At 33.9% G+C, this 18,495-nt stretch overlaps 2 protein-coding genes across 2 annotated transcripts; one reads left to right on the top strand and one right to left on the bottom strand.

Annotated features, from left to right (window-relative positions):
- Window positions 1-13,121: 13,121 nt before the first annotated feature.
- Window positions 13,122-13,790, top strand: LOC135143812 (uncharacterized). Its single transcript, XM_064075753.1, has one exon. The coding sequence runs from the start codon at window positions 13,122-13,124 to the stop codon at window positions 13,788-13,790; it is 669 nt and encodes a 222-aa protein (XP_063931823.1).
- Window positions 13,791-17,130: 3,340 nt separating this feature from the next.
- Window positions 17,131-18,293, bottom strand: LOC135143813 (uncharacterized). Its single transcript, XM_064075754.1, has 5 exons — window positions 18,256-18,293; window positions 17,983-18,179; window positions 17,705-17,929; window positions 17,425-17,621; window positions 17,131-17,373 (listed from the first exon to the last, which is right to left on the bottom strand). Exons 1-5 carry the CDS (start codon window positions 18,291-18,293, stop codon window positions 17,131-17,133), a joined length of 900 nt encoding a protein of 299 aa, XP_063931824.1.
- Window positions 18,294-18,495: the final 202 nt, after the last annotated feature.

Here is an 18,495-nt window from a genome sequence, read left to right on the forward strand (position 1 = left end):
TCTTGCTTGACCCTAGTGCCACGGATAATGACCACGTTGCCTTTCCACGTGTCTTTACTTCATCGCATCACGCTCAAAATTTCGATTACGCTCAAAATTTCGATTACGCTCAAAATTCGCTTGGCTACCACAACACCATGTCCTGCTTGATCCAAGACCTCTAAGTAAGCTTTTCGGCTTCTAATAGAAAATTTTCTATTCTCCACAAAATGACGTCTTGTTCAAAAAAAACGTGGAATGAATATCACCCAACTTCTGGCTCCAAAAATACTGGTGAATCTGACTTATCCACTTCAACAACAAGCTAGCCTACACTTGCCTTACTCCTGCCTTAATCCCTTATCAAAAGGGATCTCCACGTGCTTTACACTAACTCGTGGCTACACAACTGCGGTCGGCAAAACTTACAAATACGTGCATCAGACAATCTCTCATCGCCAAAACACAAACTTTGTTCCTACGGGAACCTCACAAAATCTGGATGGAGACCGAATTTTCTGGGCACTACACTAGCGTCCTTTCGCCATCTTTTCTCCGACCTTTCTCGATCAACCATAGACCTTGCAAAAATAGACTAATTTACGGTCTCGATGCGAGAGTCGTGTAGGCAACCTTTTTAAAACGCGAAATTTAAAAGTTGAGCGTAACACAACTTCTGACTTTTATCAAGTTTCTGTGTATTAAATTTTCATTTTTTTGTATATTTTTTTACAAATATAAATTTTGTCTTTGGCAGTTTATTAAAATACATTAAAATTTTATTGACCTTTATTTAACCGTTATTATTTACATTGTCTACATACTAACATAGTTTACATGAACTCACTTAAAGTTTACTTTACATAGTTTACACGTAAACTATTCGATTGTTTACACTGACGGAATCTACGTGCCCATCACTGGTTGGCAGTATCGAATGCCAATTATAATGCAGCGTATACAATTTTAGAGAACCGATTCAAAAATAAACTTTTGATTGTGTCTATTCAATATTAAATTTTCCAATATAATTGCTAATGCAAAACATCTGATTCTAGTTTAAGACAGCTGCTAGACAATTTAACTATCAATTTAGAAGCATTAAAGTCTCTCAATATCCCAGTTGATACGTGGGACGATATATTAATTCCTATTAAAAATACTAAACTTGATTATAGCACAAAAAAGAAATGGGAAGCTACTCAAAATAAGGAACTTCCAAAACTGGACGAATTAAAAACCTTTCTTGAAAAGCGCAGTCAGTTTTTGGATTCTATTAACTTCGCTATTAAAGCGAATCACAACAATACTCATCATTTAGTCCACAAGGGTAGGACAGTATCACTTTTGCAGGCTATACAACAAATAAGTATTCTTGTGTCTTATGTAAAAAAATCATTTGTTGTTCCAATGTTCCCAATTTTTAGCTTTAACGGTTATAGATAGAAAGAACTTCGCAAAAAATAATAAACTTTGTTTCAATTGTTTACGAACGGGCCATCAAATTAGCGCCTGCAAATCCACAAATTTATGTAAAGAGTGTAATCATAAGCATCATTCTCTGCTACACCAAGTTGAAGACTTCCAACAACCAGAAATTGTTCCGTCAACCTCCTCTGTAACTGTTACACCATCTGGTGTGAATCACAGTGTTGTTTTGCTATCCACGGCAATAGTTTTAATTAAAGACAGTTTTAACAGGATGCGAAAGTGTCGTGCTTTATTAGACATGAGGTCGCAGTCCCATTTCATAACCGAAAGTATGGTTAAAAAATTGGGTCTAAATAGCGAAAACACAAAAATTTGACAATTCTGAGGTAAATAGCGTAATAACGACTGTGAAAAAACAAGTTAACGTGAATTTTCATTCGAGTTATACGGCCTTTTCTTCTAACATTAACTGCTTTGTAGTTCCACAAGTAATTACCAATTTGCCAATGTAATCAGTTAAATTATCAAGTGAATCGATACCACCTGGAATTCAATTAGCAGACCCAGAATTTTATAGCAGTAAACCGGTAGATTTACTGATAGGTTCAGAAATCTTTTGGCAGATATTAATGGAGAATAAAATTCTTCAATGTAAAAACCGCCCACACTTTTAGGAAACTTTGCTTGGGTTTATTGCGGACGGTGTCATCAACTGTAATCCTATCCCAGTAACAGCATGTCACTTTAGTCTCTTCACTAGAAGGTCAGGTAGCGAAATTTTGGAATGTAGAGGAAATGAGTAATAAACCCAATGTCTTAAAGGAAGATATTGCCTGTGAGCAATATTTTCAACAAACATGTTGCAGGCAAGCTAACGGTCGTTTTGAAGTTTCTCTCCCATTTAAAGATAATACAATAGAACTGGGTAATTCCAAAGAGATTGCCGAAAAAAAGTTTTACAATTTAGAAAGAAAACTTAATAAAGCGCCAGAGGTCCAAATTCAGTATAATCCGCTCTCTAACGATAAGTATCCTCTTCCGAATGTTTGCGATATTTTGGATAAGTTAAGGAAGAGTCAATATTTTACGACGCTAGATCTAGCTAGTGGGTTTCATCAGATTGAAATGAACCCGAACGACATTCCTAAAAGAGCATTTACGACTGAAAATGGTCACTATGAATTTAGACGTATGCCATTCGGACCAAAAAATGTACCAGCGACTTTTCAGCGTGTTATGGATAATATTTTACGCGGACTCCAAAATGAAATCTGTTTAGTTTATTTAGATGACATTATCATTTTTAGTACCTCCTTACAAGAGCATGTACAGTACCTCGGACATGTAATAACACCAGAGGGCGTAAAACCAAACCCTCAAGAAATTTTCCCATACCAAAAACTCAAAGGGAAATTAAATCTTTTTTAGATCTTCTTGGTTATTATAGACGCTTCATAAAAGACTGCCAGAATTACAAAGCCAATGACTATCTGTCTAAAGAAAAATGCAAAAGTTATTCATAGTCTCGAATTTATAATAGCGTTCGAATACTGTAAAGGTCTTTTGATAAACGCTCCAATTCTACAATACCCAGATTTTTCTAAACAGTTTATATTAACCACTGATAGCAGTAATTACGCTCTTGGCGCGGTACTTTCACACTTTTCTGTTCCTAATGATAGACCAGTCTGTTATGCGTCGTGTACACTAAACGAGAGTGAAACAAAATACTCGACGATTGAAAAGGAGCTATTGGCGATCGTATGGGCCTGTAAGTACTTCCGACCATACTTATTTGGCCGAAAATTCAAAATATATATAGATCATCGATCGTTAGTTTGGTTGTTTAATTTTAAAGAACCTAATAGTAAACTGATCAGGCGGCGTTTGAAATTGGAAGAGTTTCATTATGAAATCATCTACAAAAAGGGAAAACAAAACACCAATGCTGATGCTCGAGTGTCGCGAATAATCCAGGCGAAATTGATAAAGATATTTCCGATTTTTTAAAAGGTTTACACGAATTCGAGTTGGTTCGGCGGAGCGGTGAACATGTCTGTGTCAAGTGCTCTTTCAGATGCAACTTCTGATTTACCATGTAGTTGCAACAGGGTGGCTAAAAGTGGTCCTGTGTGTCGAGTTTGCGGTGTAACGTACCATCCAAGCTGCGCCGAAAAAAAGAAAAAATGCTGCGGAGTACCCCTGTCCTTTGTGGTGGAATGTGACGATTCCCAGGTTGAACCAGCTTATGCCTTCATCAACAGCAATGAATTTAAGGTGGTAGTTAGTAGTATTCTTGAAACTCAACTCACCCCTCTTTTGAATGAAATTAAAAATCTAAGAATGGAAGTTGAGGTGTTAAAAAACTCAAACGTAGATCTCATAAGATTGTTCGGAAAAAATCCTTATGTGGAGGACGATATTTCTCGTCAGTTACCGTTGCATAATGCACCTTCGCGTTCCTGGGCTGATGAAGTTCAATCAGTCAGTGATAACAAATCGAATTTTTTGGCGGAAAAAACTTCTAATATACCTATCAGCAAAAAAGTAGCGTCACGATCAGCTGATCAGAAGCTAAAAACTCCCGAGGTCAGCGTTCCCTCTAGAGGTAATTCGTCAATTGTTCGTAATAGGATTGATCTTCCGAATATTCGTAATGTGGATAAGGATCAAAATGGTCAACCAGAAGCTGTGATCACTAAACTATCTTTAGTAGATTCCGATGGGTTTCAAAGTGTTGCGTATAGGAGGAATAGACGCAAGGTAATTCGTGGCAAAGCATCAAATGCCGACACCAGTGTTATTAAAGCTGCGGTTCATAAAGCTCATGCTTATGTAGGTAACCTGTCCATCGGAACTAATAGTAATATGTTATCTGATTACCTTAGGAAAACGTTTCCAGATGCTGAATTTATTGTAAGTGATCTGCCTAAGAGACCCGATGCCATGAGTGTATCATTCAAGGTCACGATGGATAGTGATGTTTTTTCTAAATTTCTGAATGAAGATATGTGGCCAGAAAATATCATAGTTAAACGTTTCTATTTTTTAAAAGAAAAGGCAGCTCCAACGAAAATTCTATAAAGTCATCAAATAAGGTTTGTTCTTCTGGTCGGAAACTGACTGTGTATTATCAGAATGTGAGAAGTCTTAAGAACAAAGCTGAAGATTTTTTTTGTTCTTGCTTAAGTGAAAACTTTAATATTATTGTGTTAACTGAAACTTGGCTCTCGCCAGAATTCCCTACTAGTGTAATTTTTGACGATAGATACCAAGTTTTTCGAAATGACAGGAATGTCTTTAACAGCAATAAAACTTGTGGTGGTGGTGTGCTGGTTGCGGTTGAGAAATCGTTTAATCCTATTGAGCTATCAGTGATTCAGGTGCCAGTTGAACATATTTTTGTGAAATTTTCTGCAGGCGTACAGAAGTATATTATAGGTGCGGTATACTTACCACCAGCGTCAGATGAAACTGTATATGCCAGTCATGTCAATACTGTTACGGATATATGTAATACAATTACAGATAGTGAGGTTATGATTTTGGGAGATTATAATTTGCCGAATATTGTATGGCAGCCTTCTGATGTTGGTAATGAACTTATTCCAACCATTTGTTCAGGCAATCGTGAGTCGTGTGTCTGTGATAGTTTTTTAGCATCTGGTTTAAGCCAGTATAACAATATTGGAAACTGCTGTGACAATGTTCTTGATTTAGTTTTTTCTTCTTGCATGTCGTTAGAAGTATCAACTTCCGATTATCCTTTAGTATGCGTTGATCAGTTTCATCCTCCGCTTCAGGTTGAATGTGATTTAGCTTGTGATAATAATTATAGTGTAATATCTCCTATATATTATTACGATTTTAATTCTACTTCTTATTCTGATATTTGTACTTATTTTAATACTATAAACTGGGATACTGTACTAAACAATAACGACGTTAATGAAGCTCTTCATGCATTTTACAATCATGTTTACGTAGCATGCGAGAAATTTGTTCCGATCAAATGTAAAATACCATCTACTTACCCCAATTGGTTTAATAATAACATCATAAACTTAATTAAATCTAAGAAGTGTGCTCACAAGCAGTTTAAGCTTACATCCTGTGTCGCAGATTATCAAAAATTTTGTGAACTTAGACGGTTATGTAGAATAAGTATAAGACAAGAATATAATAATTATATAAGTACAGTTGAAAATAATCTTGTGAGTAATCCTAAATATTTCTGGAAATTTATACGCGCTATACGTAAATCCTCAAATAACAATCTTGTTAACTCTGAGCTTTGGTGACCAATTCTTTTCTGATGAGGTTGCGGCTTGTGAAGCTTTTAATGCTTATTTTTCTTCTGTATATTGTAATAATTCTAAGCCTGATTTTGATGTGTCTTATGATTGCGATGTTAGATTTAGCAATATATCAATTAATTTATCTGATGTAGTTGAAGCTTTGTCTAAACTTGATTCTAGTAAGGGAGCTGGTCCTGATAATATACCACCGAAGTTTTTTAGAGAATGTGGTCCCTCAATTGCTACACCATTACATATTTTATTTAGCTTGTCTCTAAAGTCTGGTGAATTTCCCATGTTATGGAAGAAAGCACATGTAGTACCAGTACACAAATCTGGCAGTAAACACCATGTTGAAAATTATCGTCCAGTTTCGATTCTGTCTACACCAAGTAAATTATTTGAATCAATTGTGTACAATAAATGTTTTACCGTATATAAAAATATTATTACTCCATACCAACATGGATTTATTAACAAACGGTCTACTGTCACTAATTTACTTTGTTTTACGAATGAGCTAATTGACGCCATGAGTGTTGGGTTTGAGGTTCATGCTATTTATGCTGATTTAAGCAAAGCGTTTGATAAAATTAATCACAGTATTTTAGTAAAGAAGCTAAACGCTTATGGTATTTGTGGCTCTCTCTTGCGGTGGTTCAAAAGTTATCTCTGTGATAGATGCCAGCAAGTTAAACTTGGTCTAAGTTTGTCAAGTTTCCGACATGTACCTTCTGGTGTCCCCCAGGGGTCAATTTTAGGACCGTTTTTGTTCTCGTTGTTCATTAATGATATTGGTAATAACTTTGTCTCTGCTTTTAGCTTATTTGCTGATGACTTAAAAATATATAGGGTTATCAAGGGCCTTAATGATACAATGTTCCTGCAGAGTGATATAGTTTCATTGCTTCGATGGTGTGACGAAAATCTCATGATCATAAACAGTGAAAAATGTCATATCGTTAAATTTAGTAAAAAAATATCATCGTCATCTCCTGTTTATTTCATGCATAATAATAAACTAAAAGTTTCAACTACCATTAAAGATCTCGGTGTCATTTTAGATTGCAAGTTAACATTTGCGGCTCATATAGATAATGTAATTGCAAGAGCTAACAGAGCACTTGGCTGTATCAAAAGATATGGGAGAGATTTTAAAAATTTACGTACACTAAATATTCTATACACAACGTATGTTAGGTCAATCTTAGAATATGCCTGTATCGTTTGGTCACCATTTTATAAGACACATATTGATAGAATTGAATCTGTCCAGAATAAATATATTACATTTATAATGCGCTCGCTTCCTTATGGTGTTAGAGGCTCCCCTAAATTGTGCAAAATTTATGTAGGTTTAAATAACTTATGTGATCGTAGGGAATTTTTTAAAATTTGTTTCATGTTCAAGCTTCTTAATAACATATGTGATGCACCATCAATTCTTCATACGCTTAAATTTAATGTGCCCCAATATGCAGTTCGTAAAGTTCCTTTGTTTTATATTGAAACTTACGGTCAATATTATGCATTGTACTCGCCTCTCAATAGTATATTGTTAGCTTGCAATCTAGTCTCAGCCAACGTAGATTAATGACACTTTCAATAATTTTAAGGCGACACTGCGCCGCATTTTGTATAATTAGTTACTAGTAGTTATTATGTATCCTTTTATGTATGCAAAGGCTAAAATTTGCCGTCAATAAATCATTATTATTATTATTTAAATTTGACAACCAAAATTTTCTTACAATAATAGATGCATTTTCAAAATTGGGTCAAGCTTTTCCCATCGCAGGAAAAAAAAGCTGTAGAAATTTGTGACCGTTTAACACTTTACTTTTCAATTTACGGTTTACCTGAAAAAATAATTATGGACAACGGAATTGAATTTAATAATGAGAGGGTTAAGGAACTTTTGAAAATCCATAAAATCACCGCTCCATCATGAATCAAATTCGATCGTAGAAAGCTTTCACTCAACTCTTATTGAACATTTGCGTATTTTGAGGCAAACCACTTCGAACTGCAGTGCATCTCAATTGATGAAATACGCTTTAATTGGTTATAACAATACAATCCATTCGAGTATAAATTTTACACCGTTCGAGTTGACTTTTGGTCATACAAATATTCGGGATCTTTGTCATCTAGTTGAAACCAGTTTCTATACTGAATACGTGACAAACCACTGAGATAAGGTCAAGCATTTGAAACTACCGAGGTCCAGAACAATATCAGTTTAAATTAGGTCAGACGGTATATAAAATTAATGAAAAAAGAAATAAAAAAGAAAATAAATTTAAAGGTCCTCATACAATAATAGACATTTTGGAACACAACAAAGTGAAAATTCAGAACGAATCAACCGGCAAATCTGAAATTATACATATTAAAGAACTTAAAATTCCTTTTCTTTCAGATTAATCGTCTGCCATGGGCTCGAACCACCCAAATTCCATAACCTAAATGAAAATCCCGGATTGCTACCCCTTAAAATTGGCAACGCCCAAAATATTATTGATTCTTGGTCGTTTATTCAAATTTTTGATATAACGATAATAGTAGAAGCGGTTTCAAAGCTACACCAACAATTTAAACTTTTAAAGCCTGAAATCGAAAAACTTAATTTACATAAAAATGAAAGTTATAATTCATACCACTTAATAAAACTACTCGAAGATAAAATAATACTCCAAATTAATCAACTTAATCCCACATTTAATAAACGGACAAAACGGGGCTTGATCGATGGATTAGGATCCAATATAAAATCTATAACCGGAAATTTGGATCAGGTCGACGCAGACAGATACGATAAGGCAATTACTACTCTCTCTGACAATCAACGAAAATTCAAAACACTTATTAAAGAACAAATTACACTTTTGTACGATTCTATTCAAAAATTTGAAAACAACACCCGCATTTTGGCACAAAACGAACGTCATCTAGAGTCACAAATATTAGAGGTTCAAAATATTTTGTCAAAAATTGAGTCTAAAAGAATTGAAGTTTACGAATATTTTTTATTTCAGATGCTTATTTTCTCAAATTATGGTAACGTATCCAATGATGACTGAAATCTTAGAAAAAATCGAAGTAGCTATAACATTCGCTAAATTAAATACTTTTCACAATTCTATCGTAGAACCTCATGAATTACTTAAAGAATTACAATTGATTAATAACCACCTGAATAATGAAAAGCAATTGTCTTTTGAAGCAACTTTACAAAAAATTTTGATATTTGAAAAAATTATAAATATTAACAGTTATATAAATTACAATACAACACAAAGAATTCAAACAGATACGTACTTTAAAAACATTATATTTTGCGTTTGTCAGGTCCAGATTGGAGTATGGATCAATTGTCTGGCATCCCTTATATGAAGTCCACGTTAAAAATATAGAATCAATTCAGAGAATGTTCTTGAAGTTTCTGTCATTCCGGGAAGATGGAGCATATGCAGTAAGAGGTTGTGATCACACTCATTTGTTAAACAGTGTAAACTAATATGCTGATGAAAGCACCCCTAATCTCAATGTGTAGCATATATAATAAAATATCAAAAGAGTGTGATTTTAATGATAAATTTCAAAATATTTTGAAACATATTCTAATTGAATACGGAATATAATTTAAAAATTAATTGAATTAATTTATTTGTTACCGCTAAGACGTGTTTTTTTTCCTCTCCTTCTATTTGTATTTCTATTTTTATTTTCATTTTATAATATTTGAGTCTGTAATTTATTTCATTTCTTTTTATTTGATTTTGGTGTCAAAGTTAAACAAAATATCGATATCGTCTAATTTGAGTTCTTTAAAGTCTGCGTATTTACTTTTTATACTTTCCATGTTAATGGACTGCTCCGTTGGGAAATTATATTTAATAATAATAATAATAATAATATAAAAAATAATCAAATCGTATTTGTTGAAAAAATTCCGTTGGTTGAAAAAAATAATTACAATTATTATCACCTTTACCCATTACCCACAATCAAAAATGGCAAATTCCGTGTGATCATACTGTAATGTACCGGTTCAAATTAAATTTAAGCGCCAGAAAGAATGACATTTTTAATTGTAATGTAGATTTGCGTTTTTCTTGAAGAGAGGTGGGGGAGCTTTGGCTCGTCTCATGATACAATAATTCTCAAGATATGATACTCGTGCGGCTCAAAATGAGACCAGTTCGCGCATGACGTCACTCAGAGAGTAGAACTATTGGAATTTCAACATAAAAGCACGAAGAATCGCTAATATTTTTAATTTTTACTGTTATAATTCTTTATGTATTTAAAAAAGTGTGTTGTATGTACAACCTCTATATTATAATATAATAATTATATTTATAACGCTGCATAAAATGACCGGAAAAATAAATTTACGTATCTGTCTGAATTAAATTGTAAAAACGAATTTAAGGGAGTTTGATATGCATTTTTATCATGTGCGACAAATTAAAATTTCGCGTTTAATATTATTTTTCGTGTACTCAATAGAAAAATGCGCCTTTAATTTGGAGATAATTATAAAAAGTGCTATTTTTCTTAGTAACACTTTTCCAACCATTCAGCATAACTGATGTCTCGTCCGCTTTATTTGAATTTTTTGTTCTTCTCAATCATTCATCAAAGTATTTGTAACACCTTTCATACTTTTCCTACTATTTTACGGGCACTACATTCGCAATGGCTTCTGCAGATTATCTGAAAATGCCAAGTTCTTCAGAATTAGCCATTTTTTGCTTTTTTACGTTTTTATTTGATTATCATGAACATACTTGTTGTTATGGTAATTGTTTACATTTAACGCAAACATAATTATCGTAAATTGAAATCTACTTTAGAAATTCTGTTTTAAACTTTGAAATACTGAGTACACGAAAAAATAACATGTTCAACACATAAGAAAAATGTGTTTTTTCTTTTTCGCTCCCTTCGATAATTAAATCTTCCATTAAAACGACCACTTTTTACTACTTGTAAAACAATCTATTATTAACAGAACAAAAAATGGTTTCGACACAATTGACAAAAACAACATTTTACCACATAATCTGAACTTAAAAATAAGAATTTTTAATAACTACTAAAAATAAATACAATGTACCTACTATAAAAATAATAAACATTATTAATATTATTATTATTATTAATAATATTATTATTGAACCGTGTGTGTGCATCATTTTTAAAAGTGGCCATAGGGATCCCCATGTTAAATTTTATACCCCATATTGTTATTAAGTTTGATTGTTTTGCTTTTAGGAAGACATAACGAAGGCACAGTTCCAGACTTTAGTTTTTTTAAACCTTTTTTAGGGAGATAATTCAAAAGTTCTTGTTTCAAATTTCGTTCAAAATCGTTTTCACTAAAATGCTGCGAACACACTCTTGCATTTTTTACTGTAAAAGAGTCCGAACGACAACAAGAAATAACCCATAATAATTGTCTTGTTACATTGTCCTTTGGAAATGAATAAAATTTTATGTCGTTCCGAAAATGTTTTGATTGATTATCGCTATTACACCCAAAAACGGCACAAGGCATCGTTGTAACTTTATAAAACCATTATAAAATAACGTGCACCTCCTAACTTTCTAAAAGGCACGTGGAACACAGAAAAACGTCGCAAAATACGCGCGAAATGCCTGTGTTTACTCTCTGAGTGACGTCACTCTCCCACTCCGTACCTGCGCAATATCATACCTGGTATTTATTGTATCATGGGCTCGTCTGGAGGGTCAGATTGTTTCAAGTAGTCGTAGCGTGCGGATGCAAATCCCCAGTGTTAAAGTCACATGTGTTTGAGATTTGTATGTTTCATTTATTTGTAAAATATGACCGAAGGGCCAATTGTCAGTAGATTAGAGTGACACCATCGTTACCCCTAGGTGTAAGTATAGTTTAATGTAATTTTTAAATGATAATTCGCCGATCTCACTTGTCGCGACGACGGCGTCGGGCAATGGACCTTTACAGTACATTCAGAATTACTGTTTAAATAAGTTTTATCACTTTTTAACAATAAAATGTGTTATTACAAAGTTCAATTATTAGGTAAAACCTCTCTGTTTTTCCGTAATCATTAAAACAAACCATAAAAATTCGAATACAATTTTAAAGCTGACGTCACGGACCTTCCCTTTCTCATTGGCTACGAACCACACCCACTTTTTCCGTAATCACCTGAAAATATTCGTGTAAAACGTGTTGTCGGCCTCTAGGCGACTTTTTAAAAACACCCATAACCTCACTTTACCTTTATGTTTGAGTGGTGTAATCACATCAGTGTTCATTTACTTTATTATTACACAATGTCGTAAGTACTACACAATACATACCCATATTGGTAGATGAGATTACCTAAACTTCCAGGTTACAAAAAATGTTGCAAAAAAAATGCATTGTGCCCTCTTGTAAAAGTTTATCCACAACTCATCCAGAGAAAATTTTTTTGTCTGTACCTAAGGATAAAGAACGACGCCAGAAGTGGTTTGAAATAACAGCTTTAGATCTTAATTTGAAAAAAGGCAGTCATAGCCTCTACTGCTGTGAAGATCATTTTAATGTAAGTGTATCATGTATGTAAGGTAGATATAATAATGTGTCGCAAACAGTAATTATGCTAAAATCCAACTTCCTAATAGTATTTTTTTCATAATTCCTTTGTAGCTGTCCACTGATGCAGAAAACTGGATGTATTATAAGATGATGGGTAGCTCTTTAAAACTTAAAGCGGCAGTAGTGCCTCATAAAAATTTAATCGCCTCAATTGTAACGTCCAAATCGCAACTAACAGATTCGGCAAAAAAGAGAAAACGATATCTGCTGAACGTTATTGATAAAAACACCAACAGTGTAGCACGAGAATTGTTTCCGTCAAGAAGCATGGATGTTGCAATGCAATCTGTGGAACCCCAAGAAGCTATTCTGCAGTCTTCACCTGGAAAATGTATTTCTTGGCCTACTCAAATTACTCCAAGTATATGCAGTGTTGCAGTCAACACTGAAAAAGCACAGCTGGTGGACCGTGCAACATCACCATGTTTTCCTGAAGATAATTTTTTGAAGTCAAACACAGAAGAGGTTGAGATCAGACCTTCCACTCCAGCAGCTTCAGATTCAACAATTGTGACAGAGCCATTGTTTAGCAGTTATTCACCCTCAAGTTTGTGTAGCACTACATGTGGAACACAGTCACAAGTAAATCGTTTAGTTTCAACGCTAATGTTAATGGAAATTAAAACAAGATTTTACCTGGGCTTGCCCCAAGAAGTTTATATTTTTGTGAAGGAGGTTAGTACTCATACTAATGTCTCTCACAGGGACATTTTAATCACTCTAAAAAAATTAGGCTTGCTGATCCTTATGTCAGACTGGCAGATGACTTCGATATGAGTGTATCCAATGTACAACGGATTTTAACAGACAGTATACCGAAAATTGCTGACGTTGTGCAAGACGTAATATATTGGCCTGAACGAATGGCAATAAAAACAGCTATGCCTATAGCGTTTAGAGCTAGATATAGGCAAACGGAGTCAATCATAGACTGTTTAGAAATTCAAATAGAGAAACCAACAGATTCTCTTAAACAAGCCTTGACGTGGAGCGAATATAAGAAATGCAATACATTGAAGTATTTAATTTCATCCACACCAAATGGCTTTGTTAATTTTATTTCAGGTGGTTATGGAGGGCGCACGTCTGATAAAGACATTTTGAAAAAAAGTGGATACTTGAACTGCTTACCAGATGGTGCATCTGTAATAGCTGATAGAGGTTTCAAGCATGTCACTCCGATGCTCACAGCAAAAAACTGTATCCTAATTAGACCTCCAAGCGTCAGCGAAGGTAAAAAATTAAGCAAAGTGGAAATGAAGAAAAATAAAACCATCGCTGCTTTACGAGTGCATGTGGAGCGTGTTATAAAAAAACTTCGAGAGTTTACAATGTTAGGCCCTCATGCTTGCATTCACCACAGCCTGCTGTACCTCATGAATCACATAATAATAATTGCTTGTGCAATTATTAATGTACAGGGAAAATTAATAAAATGTTAAGTAATTAATCTCTGAATATTTATTTAAATTTACATAGGTCTTAGTCTCACATACTTGTTCATTTTTTCACAGTGTATAATATACAGTAGACAAAAGTTTATAAATGACTTGGTTCATATCTTTGCAGGAATGAGAGAATAAAATGAAATTTAAAATTATATGTCCATTGATTGTACCAATAGAGGGAAAACAGCTTTCTGCCAAAACTCTTGTGATTTTGTAATTAGCTCATTACAGTAATCCTCGTCCAAACTTATTTCATAAATGGACACCTCCCTTGTTGTTTCAAACTTAGGAGATGCCACACAAAATAATCCCTGTTTTTTTTCTGCAAACAACATTTGAATTTGGATCTGGGAGTAGTATCTGCGGCCCACTATATTATCTATACTTATATAATAAAGCTGAAGCTTTTGTTTATTTGAACACGCATATCTCAGAAACTACTGGTTCAAATTCAAAAAATCTTTTTGTGTTGGATAGTCCATGTATCATATCTACATATAGGCTATATAACATCACGCTACGATCATTAGGAGCGAAGTAGCAATGAAAAATTCGGAAAAACGAGAAAATTATTCCTCCTTTGACAGCTTCCGTTGCTTACGCTGCTTAAACGGTTAAAGTTACGTAAAAATCATGTATGACGAAATTGTTCCCCTCTAAAAGTTCTAACGAAAAGTCCGCGACAGCATATGCCTATCTTTAAGGTCGAGTCAGTATAACCTTTTTTATGGTAATGAAATTTGTTCTAAAATAATAATGAATTATGTATAAAATTCTCGCGTCACAGTGTTTGTAACCGAACTTCTCCGAAATGGGTTGACCGATTTGTATGAAATTTTTTATGTATATTCGGTAGATCTGACAATAAGTTGTAAACTATTTTTTAAACCCCTAAGTGATAAGGGTGGCCCACCCTAAAAAATGTTTGTCTATTTTTTGGACAAAATTTTTTATTTTAATTTTTTTAAGATTTGGCATCAAAAAATACACATAACCCTAAATTTTCACCTTTCTACCACCAACCCCCATTTTTTAATCGTCTGTACAATAAAAATCAATTGTTGTTCCTGTTAGTCTCGCTAAGACTCAAAAACGGCTTGACCGATTTGAAATTTTTTTTATATTACGGGGATGGTTTCTAAATAAAAAAAATAAGGATAACTTAAAAGAACAGTTAAAAAATAAAAAAAATCTAAAAATTTTGTATGGGAATCGCCACTTCGAATTAATTTCAACAGTTGGCGTTTCTGACGGACCTGTCGTCTAACTAACGTGTCATACAAAACTAATTCTTCCGTGCGATTTTGAAAAGTATATTGCATTTCAAATCGTTCTTTGCTTTTTCGTAAAAAAAAGAACGTCGTTTATTTTAAGAAAAGTCTTGGTTAAAGTGAATTTAATTACACATTGCGAAAGTTTCTTATTCATTTTGATCTGCCATTCTTTTTACCTATATTCACTTTGTTGGTTTCGACAAAACCTCAAACTTTACCGTTATTCGAGGATTTAATTTGAAGTTTTCAATATATTAAAATTCTCAAGACAAAATTTACAGATTTGATTGACTGTGAAAATAATTCTGTGTCGTTTTATGAAGTTCATTAAAATGCCGAGAAGACGACAAACTCACATAGGTCCACGAAGTCAATCAAATGTGCGACGAACTACCTCAGGTGCAAACCGCAATGATTTATTTCATGGGTAATTAGGATATGGAAGTTGATCAGCGTTGTGCTCATAATCAACATAATCAAACATTGAAGCGAGACATTGGGTGGTATGAATAAAACTGAGTAGATACTCATTATCGAAGTACGACGTACCTACTTCATTATTACTCTAATATACCTGAGCATCTACTCTATTTACTGAGTACCTACTTGGAAACATTGTATCTACCCGGGCACAAACTGAACAACTACGCGTTTTGTGAGCATTTAATCTAGAAATGAGCATCGGCGTGGTAAATAACTGAGCTGTCTGTAAACGGCTTAGAAAACCAGTAGCATCGTTGTAAGAGTGAATTTTAACTAAACATGGTGACTTTCATGAACGTGGAACGTCGTCAAAAGGTGCATTCAGTTTGAAAAACACATTAGGAGCAGGAATATCGAAAACTTTTCATTTTATTTATGCATAAATTGTGCAGTGGGTTTTTTCTAACACTGGCCATAGAGATTCCCATCTCAAGGTGTCTACCCCATGCTAACTTATATTTTGGTGACTCGATTTTTGCCTTGATGGTTGAACACCGTCACTGTTGTCCTTTTTTGTTGTATCGAGATGCTACTTGAGCATCAACTGTTACTTACTGAAATATTAGTATCATCTAGAAAAACTAGAAATATTTTGATTTGATATTCGAGTAGATACTTCGTATTTCGAGTATGAGCATCTACTGAGTTTTATTTATATCAACCATTGTCGAAAAATTGATCGAACGTTGTTTCGATAGAACTTCGTTCGCACCAAAAGTATAATGAAACCTATTCAGCATTTTCGAGTTGAGTCTGTTCTTCACACAATTTTGTGATGACCTAATCAACATTTACTATCAACACGTATACCACCTTGGATTGGTGCAGTGTAATACTAATAACTGTATTGTATTCCCAAAATTATCTGCGAAAATCGAATGAGCCATTCCTACAATTTATTGGGGGGAATAAATAAATTTTCTTAACAATTTACCATGCTTACAATAACTTTAAAACGCCTGCAAGTTCTCACAGTATTCATTTTTGCAACTCTTGAGTTATTCACTAAAATAAATTGACTGATCCATATATTTTTTTGAGTCACTGTAAAAGCAAATCTAAAAAATATGAATGCAATGATAAATTACGAAAATATACTGATGATGTTTTCCACATTTTAGATAGGATTTATTCGGCAAAATCTTGAGATGACGTCTTCAAGTTTTTGGGCTTGATAAACAGATATATTTTGATTGAAAACCTACCATGTCAAACAGTAACTTCAAAACGTCTGCAATATTTCAAAATTCAGATTTGCAATTTTTGATTCAATCAATAAAATAAATTGACTCAGTGATTTTTTTTTTTTGAGACACCCCCTATAAGCAAAACTAAAAAATATGAATGGAATGATAAATCACAAGTATAGTCTCATCCTATTTTGGACATTTTAGATAGGATTCATTTGGCAAAATTTTGGGCTGACGTCATCAATTTTTGGGAGGGGATAAGTAAATATATTTTGAATAAAAATTTATTATGCTTATCATATGTTTAAAACATCTGCAAGATTTCAAAGCATTCGATTTTGCAGATTCAAAATTAAATTGTAGGTGAAATGAAGTTCACGGGGTCAGCTAGTTTTTTACATAATTTGCCACAGTGCTTCCTTTTGTGGGGCATTTAACTTCTATGACATAGTCCTTACTAATGCCATCAGGTGAAGCCCCCAACAAGGGGTATTCAGGTTTTAAAATAATACCTGAGGGATTAATTTTGATATTGCGTTTTTTGGCAACTTGTTTTAATAGTTCCTTTTCTAAATTTTGGCCCCGAATTGTGGCTTTCGTCCCACTAAACTTGACTGCCCCCATGATAGTCTACAAAAAATATATATGTACACATAAAAAATACAATTTCAGTATTTATACCTCAGTAAGTACTCCTTCCAGAGTATGACATTTACTGCTTTCATAAATTCGTGAAGCAGTAATCCGTCCAAATCTCATCTCCTTCCGCAAGGAACAATTTGATTGGCCTCTAGTTAATTTTTCAATTTGCTGGCAATGTTCAACTGTCATTAAGTTTGTAGCATATGCCATAAACATATCTGGTGTTTTTTGATATGCTGAATTACTTTCAAAGTCGACAGCGAGGTGGTAAAGGGAAGTATTTCGAAATTTTGGTAGATTTGATATATCAAATACCCACCTTCTGCGCTAGGGCATTTCGCCAATAAAACTGCTAAAAATGCTCCACTTCTTTTCGCTAGTGGAGGTATTGGCTTATTGACCAGAGCTGCTAAATCTGTTGCAGCATCTTTTCCCACTCGTGACAGTGCCGAGCACTTCCAGTAACATGTCTGTGATGTTACTGAAGGCTCTTCACTTCTTCTGTGTAGCCAAAATAAGAATGCTACTGCATGTTTGCAGTGACCTAAAATGTAATTTGATTTAGTTATAGTATGATGATAATTGTTCAAAGCTAACCTTCAGATGCTGTACATGTCGAGCACTCACAACTTACAACGACTTCATTAACTTCGTCGATAATGGCACAGACGTTGTAGTATTTACCACGTACCTTGTGCTCTGGGATTATTTTGCCCTTAACAGTGCAAATGTTTCCTTCCCGCCTCAACTGTATATAGGCTACAGCGTTATCGCCGTATGATGCTCTTGTTGACCTAATAACAAATTAGATATGTTAATACCAATTAATTTTATACTTATGTTCCTAGTATTAGCAATAACATTACTCACCTGCTTGCTTTTACATTTCGAGTTTCAGCAGAAACCATGTTCAAATTTTTAAAATAAAATTCCTCAACCATAAAAAAAATTAACAAATGGCAAATTATCTGATGAACCTTTGGTATATCCTTCCTCCATATTACATAAACTTTGCACAACACGAAATCAAACACACTTAACAACACTGAAAAAGGCTCAATCACACCAATGTCAAAATTCTCGAGCAGAGTTGATACAATAACCTATAAG

This window comes from Zophobas morio, unplaced genomic scaffold, assembly GCF_036711695.1.
Source record: "Zophobas morio isolate AGI-343-1 ecotype UQ-CSIRO unplaced genomic scaffold, CSIRO_AGI_Zmor_V1 ptg000076l, whole genome shotgun sequence".
Taxonomy (NCBI): domain Eukaryota; kingdom Metazoa; phylum Arthropoda; class Insecta; order Coleoptera; family Tenebrionidae; genus Zophobas; species Zophobas morio.